General features: G+C 48.0%; 1 protein-coding gene across 1 annotated transcript in view; it reads right to left on the bottom strand.

Annotated features, from left to right (window-relative positions):
* megf10 (multiple EGF-like-domains 10) overlaps positions 1 to 12,679 on the bottom strand; it is a 108,850-nt gene that overhangs the window by 68,074 nt on the left and 28,097 nt on the right. The window contains exons 3-5 of the mRNA XM_029647142.2: positions 7,824 to 7,925; positions 7,087 to 7,187; positions 893 to 985 (exon numbers count right to left, since the gene is read on the bottom strand). Of these exons, the coding sequence (XP_029503002.1) occupies positions 893 to 985; positions 7,087 to 7,187; positions 7,824 to 7,925 (296 nt within the window). The remainder of the gene's footprint in view (positions 1 to 892; positions 986 to 7,086; positions 7,188 to 7,823; positions 7,926 to 12,679) is intronic.

The following is a 12,679-nucleotide window of genomic DNA, read 5'->3' as shown; positions in this document are numbered from 1 at the left end:
TTCAGACAGAGCACATAGAAGAAGACCTGGCAATCTCACAACTCACAGGCAAATGTCCCAAATGGCCCCCTGTTCACGATGTAGTGCACTACCTAGCAAAAAGCCCATAGGCCCCTGGTCAAAAGTAGTGCACTACATAGGAAATAGGGTGCCATTTGGGATGCTGACACACACGGTGTCCCCACTTTGTCTGCAGCTGTGGATCAGGGTACAAACAACGTGGCTGCAGGGGTGTCACGTCCATATTTATACATCAAAGCGGTTCCAGACTAACAAAAATAGGGTGACTTCACCCATGTCACATTCACGTCGTAACAAATACGGACGTTCAAGATAAAAGCAAACCCAAGTGTGCCCAAATGAGATCAGAGGGGTGGATGAGCCTGGTGTGTGTGAGGGAGGAAGTGTGTATTGGCAGTAGGGTCTGAGAGAGTCACACTATGTGCGAGCTGAGAGACAAAACGCCTGTTAGTGTATGTGTGTGTGTGTGTTTATTTCTCTGTCTCTCTCTCTCTCTTTCTCTGTGTGTGTGTGTTTGTCTTTGTGCCTGCGTGTGTGTTACTCTCTATCTCTCTGTGTGTGTGTTTGTTTTTGTGCCTGCGTGTGTGTTACTCTCTATCTCTCTGTGTGTGTGTTTGTTTTTGTGCCTGCGTGTGTGTTACTCTCTATCTCTCTGTGTGTGTGTTTTGTCTTTGTGCCTGTGTGTGTGTTACTCTCTATCTGTGTGTGTGTGTGTGTGTGTGTGTGTGTGTGTGTGTGTGTGTGTGTGTGTGTGTGTGTGTGTGTGTGTGTGTGCGTGTGTGTGTGTGTGTGTGTAGGCAGGCCGAGGCGGACAGACAGACAGACGGACAGGCAGACAAATAGACTGACAGACACAGCTGTAGAGTCTCACCACTGGAGCAGTCGGGGCCCCCCCAGCCGGGCTCACACTGGCAGGTGCTGGGGGCTACACAACGGCCATGAACACACTTCTCGGCACAGTGGGCTGGAGAGAGTGATGAGGAGGAGCAGGGAAATTGAAGGGAGGGATGAGGAGAGAGAGGGAAAAACAAGAGGAAAGAAAGGTCAGATTTTAGTGGCTTTTAGAACACATTGCTACTCCCAGGAAAACCATGTGGATTTACATCAAAGGAATACAGATTCCTGAACCGATAACAACAATATCATAAGAAGGGTTTGATTGAGCCTGTCTGGAACGTGAGATGGGCATGGTTTGCACTTCTGGGACTACGTAATTTGGTCCCATTAAACAGGGCAAACTCAATCAAGCGCAGCTAAAGTATTTGAAAGAAAACTATTACAATTAAACCCATGTTCCGAATAGACAATCAGAATTCCAGTGAGAATGGGATCCAATTCCTTAGGGACAGAGACTTCAGGCTGGACATGATTGGTCCACAACGTTCAAAAAAACATGTACACAAACATAACGTCAGACCGACAGGTGATGTCATTGAAACAGTGGGGGTTAAAGGTTCCATGGGTGATGTCATAGAAACAGTGTGGGTTAAAGGTTCCATGGGTGATGTCACTGAAACAGTGTGGGTCAAAGGTTCCATGGGTGATGTCATAGAAACAATGGGGGTTAAAGGTTCCATGAGTGATGTGACTGAAACAGTGGGGGTTAAAGGTTCCATGGGTGATGTCACTGAAACAGTGGGGGTTAAAGGTTCCATGGGTGATGTCACTGAAACAGTGGGGGTTAATGATTCCATAGGTGATGTCATTGAAACAGTGTGTGTTTGTAAAAAACAATGACGCCATCAAACATTTCTTTACATTCACACACTATAGCAATTGATTAATTGCCTAAATAGTGCTGACAATGAATTAACTGATTTTGTGTATGAATTTGAGTTCTTATTTCCCCAACATAAAATATTTTCAAATACATTTGAGTAACTTAGCAGATGCTCTTATCCAAAGCAACTTAGAGTAGTGAGTGGATGCATTTTCATATTTTTTTTTCATACTACTCCCTCTTGGGAATTGCACCCACAACCCTGGTGATAGAAGTGCCATGCTCTACCAACTAAACTACCAAGGACCACATCATCTGAGAGGCAAGTGATGGTAGCACAGATTGGGGCCATGTTAATTCAGATGGCGGGCCAAAATGGCTCCCCGGGGGCACATTCTTCAGACCACTGGACTAGATAAAAGATTCCCATATTTAAAAATGAAACTCGATTGTACTCAATCTTATTAAAATCTCAAAATAACATTACATGATATTAACTTAACTCATAAATGTATTCTAACAAAGTTGATGTTGTTACATCTTAACATCTGTATCCATCTGTCTTCATTTACATTTACGTCCTCATTTATTACGTAGCATGTATTTCAGTTGATATTTGACACTAAATGGCTTCCACCCGGGGAGACTGTAAGTCTATTGATGGAGGAGGAAACTGGGGAGATCAGAGGGCAGCATGTGATTGTGGTTTACTGTATCCACCACACAACAGTACCTCTATAGAGCCCGGACTAAAGTTCCCTTTGAGCCCCGGGCGGTCACATTATCACATCCACTCTGTCGAGTCAAAAGCTGATTCACCAACGATAAAGGGAAGTGACTATCAGTCCAACTTTTAGCCTCATAGCTTATCATTGCTTAACATCACTTTGATTTAATCCTTTTGACTCAATCCAACTGCTTAATAACCACACTTACCGGGCACAAAATCAAAGAAGTCCTAATAAATCCGACAATAACTACTCCTCTAGTAGTGTCAGTTGTACAACTGCTCACAATGTGATGGCAAGCGTTTTCTCTACACAGACAGAGGGTTTGTTGTGAGACGGTTGTTGAAATGGAGGTTTGTTTTTATGGCTTTCTCCTGTTGCTGGGTCAGTTGTTGTTTTTGTCTCGACCTCTGGGGCCCCTCTGTATGTCTGCTACGCACCTGTTGTTCCTGACTCCTGAGACACAAGCTCTGCTTCTGGGTGGCGATTGGTCGGTTGCCCGCCACATGCGGACACACCAGTCATCAGTGTTTCCTCTATGTTGTTTTTCCCCAAGGTGGGTTGCAAAACCATCGGAAATTTGTATTTTGGGGGCTGGCAGACAAAACTTTCAGTTCCAACCATTTGGAGTCAATGTTTATTTGATAAGTAGGGGCAGAACATGGGGGGGGGGTGTATTCCACCCTCCTTTCACACTTTTTGGACATTTATTGAAACAGCACAGATGGAAAAAGTTGACGAAAGCCAGTAGTTGGGATTGAACCCACAACCTTCGGCTCTAATAGGAGTTTTGAGATGTTACTACTCAACCACACAGAGATTAACAGATGACCGTCAACAGATGACTGTCAACAGATCCATATCATATACTGTATGACTCTGGTGAGCAAGCAGTTTGAGTCACGTCATAATACATAGGGTCAACCATCTACTAGGCCTTAGGTGGCCACCCTCATGGAGAGACAGAGAGACCGCTGGGAGGGATAGAGAGTCCCTACAGCGCCCCCACCAGCACAACAGAGGTCTCCAATACTCACCCCCTCCACACCCGGTTCCAGTGGGATTCGTCTCACACTTCCCAGGGAGTGCGATGGGACGGCCGCACGCTGCCAGGGATTCCTGCTGCAGCTGGATTTATACCTGGCGACCGTTCACCCGGGCTCCCTCGGGCCGTGAGAGGGTGTCCGCCCTCGTCTCGGGCCTATCGGGGAAAGCTCTGGAGTGGGCCAACGCTGTGTGGGGAGAAGGAGATGCGGCGCTGGACCACTTCGAGGATGAACTTTCGGACCCTGGCCACCGGTGCTGGATGGAACGAAAGGGCCCTGATCGACCACTATTGCTGCTGCTTGCGCGAGGACATCCGTCGGTAGTTGGCCCGCAGGGACACCACCCTCACCTTTGACCAGCTGGTGGACCTGTCCATTCGGCTGGATAACCTGCTGGCTACCCGCGGACGTCCAGATCGAGATCTGTCGGTTCCATCCCCCAGCACCACCGCTCCGATACCCATGGAGCTGTGAGGTGCTGCGCTCAGGGAGACCGGAGGAGGTTACTTCACGTGCACCATCTGTGGCCGCAGAGGTCACACTGCCGGTCGGTGTCGGGTTGGTTCCTCTGGGGTCAAGGCAGCAGGCCCTGGCGTCACCCCAGGTGAGCCGGCACCATTCTCCAAATCTCTGCACCAGGGGTACATTCGGTCATCCACTTCACCCGCTTCCTCAAGTTTATTTTTTGTGAAGAAGAAGAAGGAGGGAGGTCTGCGCCTATGTATTGACTATTGAGCCCTAAACCAGATCACTGTGAAGTACAGTTATCCGCTACCTTTCATAGCCACAGCGATTGAGTCAATGCACTCAGCTTCTTCACGAAACTAGATCTCAGGAACGCTTTACAAACTGGTGCTTATCCGGGAGGGAAATGCGTGGAAGACAGCGTTCAGTACCACCTCAGGCATTATGAGTACCTCGTCATGCCGTACGGGTTGATGAATGCTCCATCAGTCTTCCAAGCATTTGTGGACAAAATTTTCAGGGACCAGTATGGGCAGGGTGTAGTGGTGTATATCGATGACATTCTGATATACTCCACTGCATGCGTCAGGCATGTGTCCTTGGTGCGCAAGGTGCTTGGTCGACTGTTGGAGCATGACCTGTATGTCAAGGCTGAGAAATGCCTGTTCTTCCAGCAGTCCGTCTCCTTCCTAGGATACCGCATTTCCACCTCAGGGGTGGAGATGACCTCCTCTGGTCATCCAGGGATCGGTCGGACAGTGCGCTGTTTGAGTGGGAAGCACTGGTGGTCCACCTTGGCTAAGGACGCGAGGGTTTATGTTTCCTCCTGCTCGGTGTGCGCCCAGTGTAAGGCTCCTAGGCACCTGCCCAGAGGTAAGCTACACCCCTTAGCTGTTCCAGAACGGCCTGAGGATATAGTGTCTGATCGAGGTCCCCAGTTCACTTCGAGTGTCTGGAGGGCGTTCATGGAACGTCTGGGGGTCTCGATCTACCTTAACTCGGGGTTTGACCCCGAGAGTAATGGGCAGGTGGAGAAAGTGAACCAGGATGTGGGTAGGTTTCTGCGGTCTTATTTCCAGAACTGGCCAGGGGAGTGGGCGGCATTCGTGCCCTGGGCCGAGATGGCTCAGAACTCGCTCCACCATTCCTCCACTAACCGCTCCCCCTTCCAGTGCGTACTGGGGTACCAGCTGGTTCTGGCGCCTTGGCATCAGAGTCAGACCGAGGCTCCTGCTGTGGACGACTGGTTCAGGCGCACGGAGGAGACATGGGACGCCGCCCATGTTCACCTCCAGCGGGCCATGCTGCGCCAGAAAACCAGCGCAGACCGTCCATGCAGTGACATCGGGGGACCGGGTCTGGCTCTCGACCCGAAACCTGCCCCTCCGCCTGCCCTGCTGGAAGCTGGGGCCGCGGTTTGTGGGGCCATTTAAAGTCCTGAGGAGACTGAACGAGGTTAGTTACCGGTTGCATCTTCCCCCCGTTTACCGTATTAACCCCTTGTTTCATTTCATCCTCAGGCCGGTGGTGGCTGGCCTGCTTCAGGAGTCTGAGGTGCGGGAGGTTTCTCCGCCCCCTTTGGACATCGAGGGGGCTCCGGCGTACTCCGTTCGCTCCATACTGGATTCGAGGCGTCGGGCGAGGGGCCTTCAGTACCTCGTAGACTGGGAGGGGTATGGTCTGGAGGAGAGGTGCTGGGTCCCGGTGGAGGACGTATTGGACCCTTCAATGCTGCGGGAGTTCCACCGTCTCCGGCCGGATCGCCCTGCGCCTCGCCCTCCGGGTCGTCCCCGAAGCCGGTGTCGGCATGCTGCTGGAGCTGAGCATCAAGGGGAGGTACTGTCATGACTTCTGCCGAGGTCGGTCCCTCTCCTTGTTCGGGCGGCGTTCGGAGGTCGACGTCATCAGTCTTCTAGCCATCGCCGATCCGCCTTTCATTTTCCATTTGTTTTGTCTTGTTTTCCCGCACACCTGGTTTGCATTCCCTCTTTATCTGTCTTGCATATAACCCTCTGTTTCCCCCCATGTCTGTGTGTGGAATTGTTATATGTAAATGTATGTGTACTCCAGGCTGGTTTGAGCCGGGTTATTGTAACCCGTGTGTGTTTAGTTTTCTTAGTACCATGTTTGGTTCGCCTCAATAAAGGGTTCCGTTTGCAATCCCATTTCTGCTCTTCTGCGCCTGAATTCCCTGCAGCTAGTTACGCACTCCTTTACATATGTTCACTGTTGTGGATAGGGAGGAGTGATACTTTCAATGTTGTGGATAGGGAGGAGTGATACTTTCAATGTTGTGGATAGGGAGGAGGGATACTTTCAATGTTGTGGATAGGGAAGAGGGATACTTTCAATGTTGTGGATAGGGAGGAGGGATACGTTCAAATGTTGTGGATAGGGAAGAGGGATACTTTCAATGTTGTGGATAGGGAGGAGGGATACGTTCAAATGTTGTGGATAGGGAGGAGTGATACTTTCAATGTTGTGGATAGGGAAGAGGGATACTTTCAATGTTGTGGATAGGGAGGAGGGATACGTTCAAATGTTGTGGATAGGGAAGAGGGATACTTTCAATGTTGTGGATAGGGAAGAGGGATACTTTCAATGTTGTGGATAGGGAAGAGGGATACTTTCAAATGTTGTGGCTAGGGAGGAGTGATACTTTCAATGTTGTGGATAGGGAGGAGTGATACTTTCAATGTTGTGGATAGGGAGGAGTGATACTTTCAATGTTGTGGATAGGGAGGAGTGATACTTTCAATGTTGTGGATAGGAAGGAGTGATACGTTCAAATGTTGTGGATAGGGAGGAGTTATAACTTCAATGGCAGCAGATAGGAATAAAGTTATAACTTCAATGGCAGCAGATAGAGTGGACGTATACGTTAAATTGTTGTGGATGAGGAGGTATACATTTAATGGTAGCAGATAGGGAGGAGGGGTATGTTCAATGGTAGCAGATAGGGAGGAGAGATATGTTCAATGCTAGCAGATAGAGAGGAGGGTTATATACAATGCTAGCAGATAGAGAGGAGGGTTATATACAATGGTAGCAGATAGGAATAGAGTGATACATTCAATGGCAGCAGATAGGGTGGAGAGATACGTACGGACACACATCTCCCTGCTCTCGTAGAATCCGGGGCAACACTGAGACTTGCGGCGGTACATAGTTTTCTCTCCTCTGCGGTAGGCCGTACGATAGCTCACCCTTAAGACACACAAACACTTAATGGTCAGTATGGGGAATATAGTTTATCGTCTCCACTATGTTTCCTAAGGTAGAAATGTGAATAGATGTGAATCTACTAATGGTGCACAAGTTGGCTAATTACAAACATACTATTTCTTTATGAGCTTACAGTACTTATTAACAAAATACATTGTTATGGAAATCATTGCTGTTGACTTGACCTATTATCATTCTCAGTGACACATACATCCATCCATCACCCCAACACACACACACACACACACACACACTACACACACACACACACACACACACACACACACACACACACACACACACACACACACACACACACACACACACACACACACACACTACACACACACACTACACACACACACACACACACACACACTACACACACTACACACACACACACACACACTACACCTACACACACACTACACACACACACACACACTACACACACACTACACACACACACACACACACACACACACACACACACACACACACACACACACACGTGCACGTGTACACACACACACACACGCATGCACGTGTTCACACACACGCATGCATGCACGCACACGCACACACTCTCCATCCCTCCATTGACCGCTCCGTCCTCACCTGTGCCGCGTGCACTTGAACCAGTTGAGGATGTCGGAGCAGCTGGTGTAATAAATCTGATCAAAGGGGTGGGCGTACGACTCCTGGACGGTGACTGAGTAGCTAAAAGAGTGGAATAGAGGAAGAGCAAGAGGGGGGTCCGTTAGAAAGGAAGAGAGAAGGGGGGGGAGTTACAAACACACACGAGCGCTCACCACGGACCCTATTTAGCCAACATGTCTTGCGTGTGGTCCCATAACTTATGGTCCCGCTACCACTAGGCTAAGCACTAGGCTAAACACTAAGTGGTTTAATAACCGCACCATTAGGCTGCTTGTGTGTATCTGACCGGGATTAAGTATCAAACATCTTTCACCGACTCAGCGGTGGGTATAGCGGGTGAAACAGCCCCTGTGCTGTGTGTGGCCTCGTATTTTGTCACGACTCTTCCAGTGTACAGATTTATAACAGGGTTTTACAAAATAGGATTATAGAATGTTTCGCATAGAAGAAAACTGTTGGCTGTGACAATGGCTCCCTTATGACATGCATGTGAGCAATTGTGACCGCAGGCCTTTTTGGAAGACACGCAATGTAGGAATGGAAGAGTCGTATGAAATGAGAGTTGGCTGCCCGAAACCTTAAGGATGTTTCCTTTTAGTGCCTGTTAAGAACGTGAAATTGTTTAGTTCTGTTCCATCGTTAAAGTTCACAAATTTGAGAAACATCAACTTAAAGTGCACTATTTCAAGAAAGTGTAACTTGACAAAGCCACACCTCTTTTCAGATAGGCCTTTAACCAGAGTAAAGCGTTGGAATGACCTATGTAGAAAAATAACTACCACCTGCAGTTACGCAGGGGTGGGCAACTCCAGTCCTCGGGGGCCTGATTGGTGTCACACTTTTTCTCCATCCCTAGTAAACACAGCTGATTAATTCAATTGTATTCTAAAGTGAAGATCATGATTAGGTGATTATTGGAGTCAGGTGTGTTAGCTGGGGCTGAGGCAAAACTGTGACTCCAATCAGGCCCCTGAGGACTGAAGCTGCCCACCCCTGAGGACTGAAGCTGCCCACCCCTGAGGACTGAAGCTGCCCACCCCTGAGGACTGAAGCTGCCCACCCCTGAGGACTGAAGCTGCCCACCCCTGAGGACTGAAGCTGCCCACCCCTGAGGACTGAAGCTGCCCACCCCTGAGGACTGAAGCTGCCCACCCCTGAGGACTGAAGCTGCCCACCCCTGAGGACTGAAGCTGCCCACCCCTGAGGACTGAAGCTGCCCACCCCTGAGGACTGAAGCTGCCCACCCCTGAGGACTGAAGCTGCCCACCCCTGAGGACTGAAGCTGCCCACCCCTGAGGACTGAAGGCTGCCCACCCCTGAGGACTGAAGCTGCCCACCCCTGAGGACTGAAGCTGCCCACCCCTGAGGACTGAAGCTGCCCACCCCTGAGGACTGAAGCTGCCCACCCCTGAGTTAAAGAGTACTTAACACTTTAGCGTTCACTTTTCCTTTATTTCTTGGAAAACTTACTATACTATGTGACTGTCTGAACATACATTCCCAGTGCCCAATAATTGCATAAGTTAGCCACTTACAGTTACCCTGATATGAGGCCTTAAAAAAGAAGGTCTTTAATTTAGGGGTATAAAATCCATAAGACAGCACAAAAATGACACATGCAAGGCGAAAAGATTCCCAGTCACGTGTTGGTTTTAAGGAACGCTTGGGTTACTTACTTCTCAGAGGAAATAAAAAGATGGTACCCAAAATGAGAACATCAATAACATTCAATAAAAAGTGCAATTGATCGAGAAATTGCAAACATGACAGGCCTTTTGATTCAATATGAATCAGACAGGAAATGGATGTGAGGAGACAGGTGAATTGCATGGTCACTCACACACACAGGCACACAGGCACACACACAGGCACACACACACACACACTACAGACACACTACAGACACACACACATATACACACTACAGAAAAAAATCCATATGCCTGATTTTTTTATTTTTTTATTGAACCTTTATTTAACTAGGCAAGTCAGTTAAGAACAAATTCTTATTTACAATGATGGCCCACCAAAAGGCAAAAGGCCAAAGGCTGGGATTTAAAAAAAATATATGTATATATATATATATATATAAATATAGGACAAAACACATAAAGGGAGACCTAAGACAACAATTGAATTGATGCAATAGCGATAAATAGAACAATAGCTTTATAACATTAATGAACAGCACAGTTTTTTAATTTATTATTATTTTAACTATTACTACTAATTTAATGGTTGGAGCCATCGATTGTCCCATTAACAATCACCCATTATAGAAAAGCTATTTCATTTAAAACTTGACATTTCTCAACTATAGGCTACTTATCATAATGAACGATGCCTGCGATAAGTGATCGGTGTCGATAATTTTTTGGTTTATCATCCCAGCTCTAAAACACGCACGCACGCACGCACGCACGCACACACACACACACACACACACACACACACACACACACACACACACACACACACACACACACACACACACACACACACACACACACACACTTGCCCCAACAGTCTGTGGGAGCTGTTCTGCAACCTCTCTCTCTCCTCTCCCCCTCAGCTCCTGAAAGGCTGCAGCTGTTGCTCCAGATTAGCCAGTGAAAGTGAATCTAGCTGGGAAAGCTGCCTCCACCTTTGTTCTTTTCAATCTGTTTTAATGGATTTCCCTCAAAGATGGACTCCGGGATCTTAAGCACAACAAATTCGTAACATATCACACAAATTGGATTCGTAACATATCACACAAATTGGATTCGTAACATATTGCACAAATTGGATTCGTAACATATTGCACAAATTGCAAGATTAATATGATATCAAATCAAATCAAACCAATTCTGCCATTTTGTGTTTTTTTTCGCTGATGTAATAATGTTTTGTACATAATGTCTCTGCCATCATTTCCTATAACCGAAAACAGCTTCTGGATATCAGAACCGCTATCACTAACCTTGATTTGGATGACATTTTCTACTTCAACGACTTGGCATCTCTGGACGTTCTGCTTTCTCTGGAACAGGCCCTAATCTCTGGACGTTCTGCTTTCTCTAGAACAGTCCCTAATCTCTGGACGTTCTGCTTTCTCTGGAACAGGCCCTAATCTCTGGACGTTCTGCTTTCTCTAGAACAGGCCCTAATCTCTGGACGTTCTGCTTTCTCTGGAACAAGCCCTAATCTCTGGACGTTCTGCTTTCTCTAGAACAGGCCCTAATCTCTGGACGTTCTGCTTTCTCTGGAACAGGCCCTAATCTCTGGACGTTCTGCTTTCTGTAGAACAGTCCCTAATCTCTGGACGTTCTGCTTTCTCTGGAACAGGCCCTAATCTCTGGACGTTCTGCTTTCTGTAGAACAGTCCCTAATCTCTGGACGTTCTGCTTTCTCTAGAACAGTCCCTAATCTCTGGACGTTCTGCTTTCTCTGGAACAGGCCCTAATCTCTGGACGTTCTGCTTTCTCTGGAACAGGCCCTAATCTCTGGACGTTCTGCTTTCTCTAGAACAGTCCCTAATCTCTGGACGTTCTGCTTTCTCTGGAACAGGCCCTAATCTCTGGACGTTCTGCTTTCTCTGGAACAGGCCCTAATCTCTGGACGTTCTGCTTTCTCTGGAACAGGCCCTAATCTCTGGACGTTCTGCTTTCTCTGGAACAGGCCCTAATCTCTGGACATTCTGCTTTCTCTGGAACAGATCCTAATCTCTGGACGTTCTGCTTTCTCTGGAACAGGCCCTAATCTCTGGACATTCTGCTTTCTCTGGAAGAGGCCCTAATCTCTGGACGTTCTGCTTTCTCTGGAACAGGCCCTAATCTCTGGACATTCTGCTTTCTCTGGAACAGGCCCTAATCTCTGGACGTTCTGCTTTCTCTGGACCAAGCCCTAATCTCTGGACGTTCTGCTTTCTCTGGAACAGGCCCTAATCTCTGGACGTTCTGCTTTCTCTGGAACAGGCCCTAATCTCTGGACATTCTGCTTTCTCTGGAACAGGCCCTAATCTCTGGACGTTCTGCTTTCTCTGGAACAGGCCCTTATCTCTGGACATTCTGCTTTCTCTGGAACAGGCCCTAATCTCTGGACGGTCTGCTTTCTCTGGAACAGGCCCTAATCTCTGGACATTCTGCTTTCTCTGGAACAGGCCCTAATCTCTGGACGTTCTGCTTTCTCTGGAACAGGCCCTAATCTCTGGACATTCTGCTTTCTCTGGAACAGGCCCTAATCTCTGGACGTTCTGCTTTCTCTGGAACAGGCCCTAATCTCTGGACGTTCTGCTTTCTCTGGAACAGGCCCTAATCTCTGGACGTTCTGCTTTCTCTGGAACAGGCCTAATCTCTGGACATTCTGCTTTCTCCGGAAGAGGCCTAATCTCTGGACGTTCTGCTTTCTCTGGAACAGGCCCTAATCTCTGGACATTCTGCTTTCTCTGGAACAGGCCCTAATCTCTGGACATTCTGCTTTCTCTGGAACAGGCCCTAATCTCTGGACGTTCTGCTTTCTCTGGAACAGGCCCTAATCTCTGGACATTCTGCTTTCTCTGGAACAGGCCCTAATCTCTGGACGTTCTGCTTTCTCTGGAACAGGCCCTAATCTCTGGACGTTCTGCTTTCTCTGGAACAGGCCCTAATCTCTGGACGTTCTGCTTTCTCTGGAACAGGCCCTAATCTCTGGACATTCTGCTTTCTCCGGAAGAGGCCCTAATCTCTGGACGTTCTGCTTTCTCTGGAACAGGCCCTAATCTCTGGACATTCTGCTTTCTCTGGAACAGGCCCTAATCTCTGGACATTCTGCTTTCTCTGGAACAGGCCCTAATC

Source organism: Oncorhynchus nerka, linkage group LG4 (assembly GCF_034236695.1).
Source record: "Oncorhynchus nerka isolate Pitt River linkage group LG4, Oner_Uvic_2.0, whole genome shotgun sequence".
Taxonomy (NCBI): domain Eukaryota; kingdom Metazoa; phylum Chordata; class Actinopteri; order Salmoniformes; family Salmonidae; genus Oncorhynchus; species Oncorhynchus nerka.
Note: the sequence above shows the minus strand (reverse complement) of the source record. Positions and strands in the feature narration are given on the sequence as shown.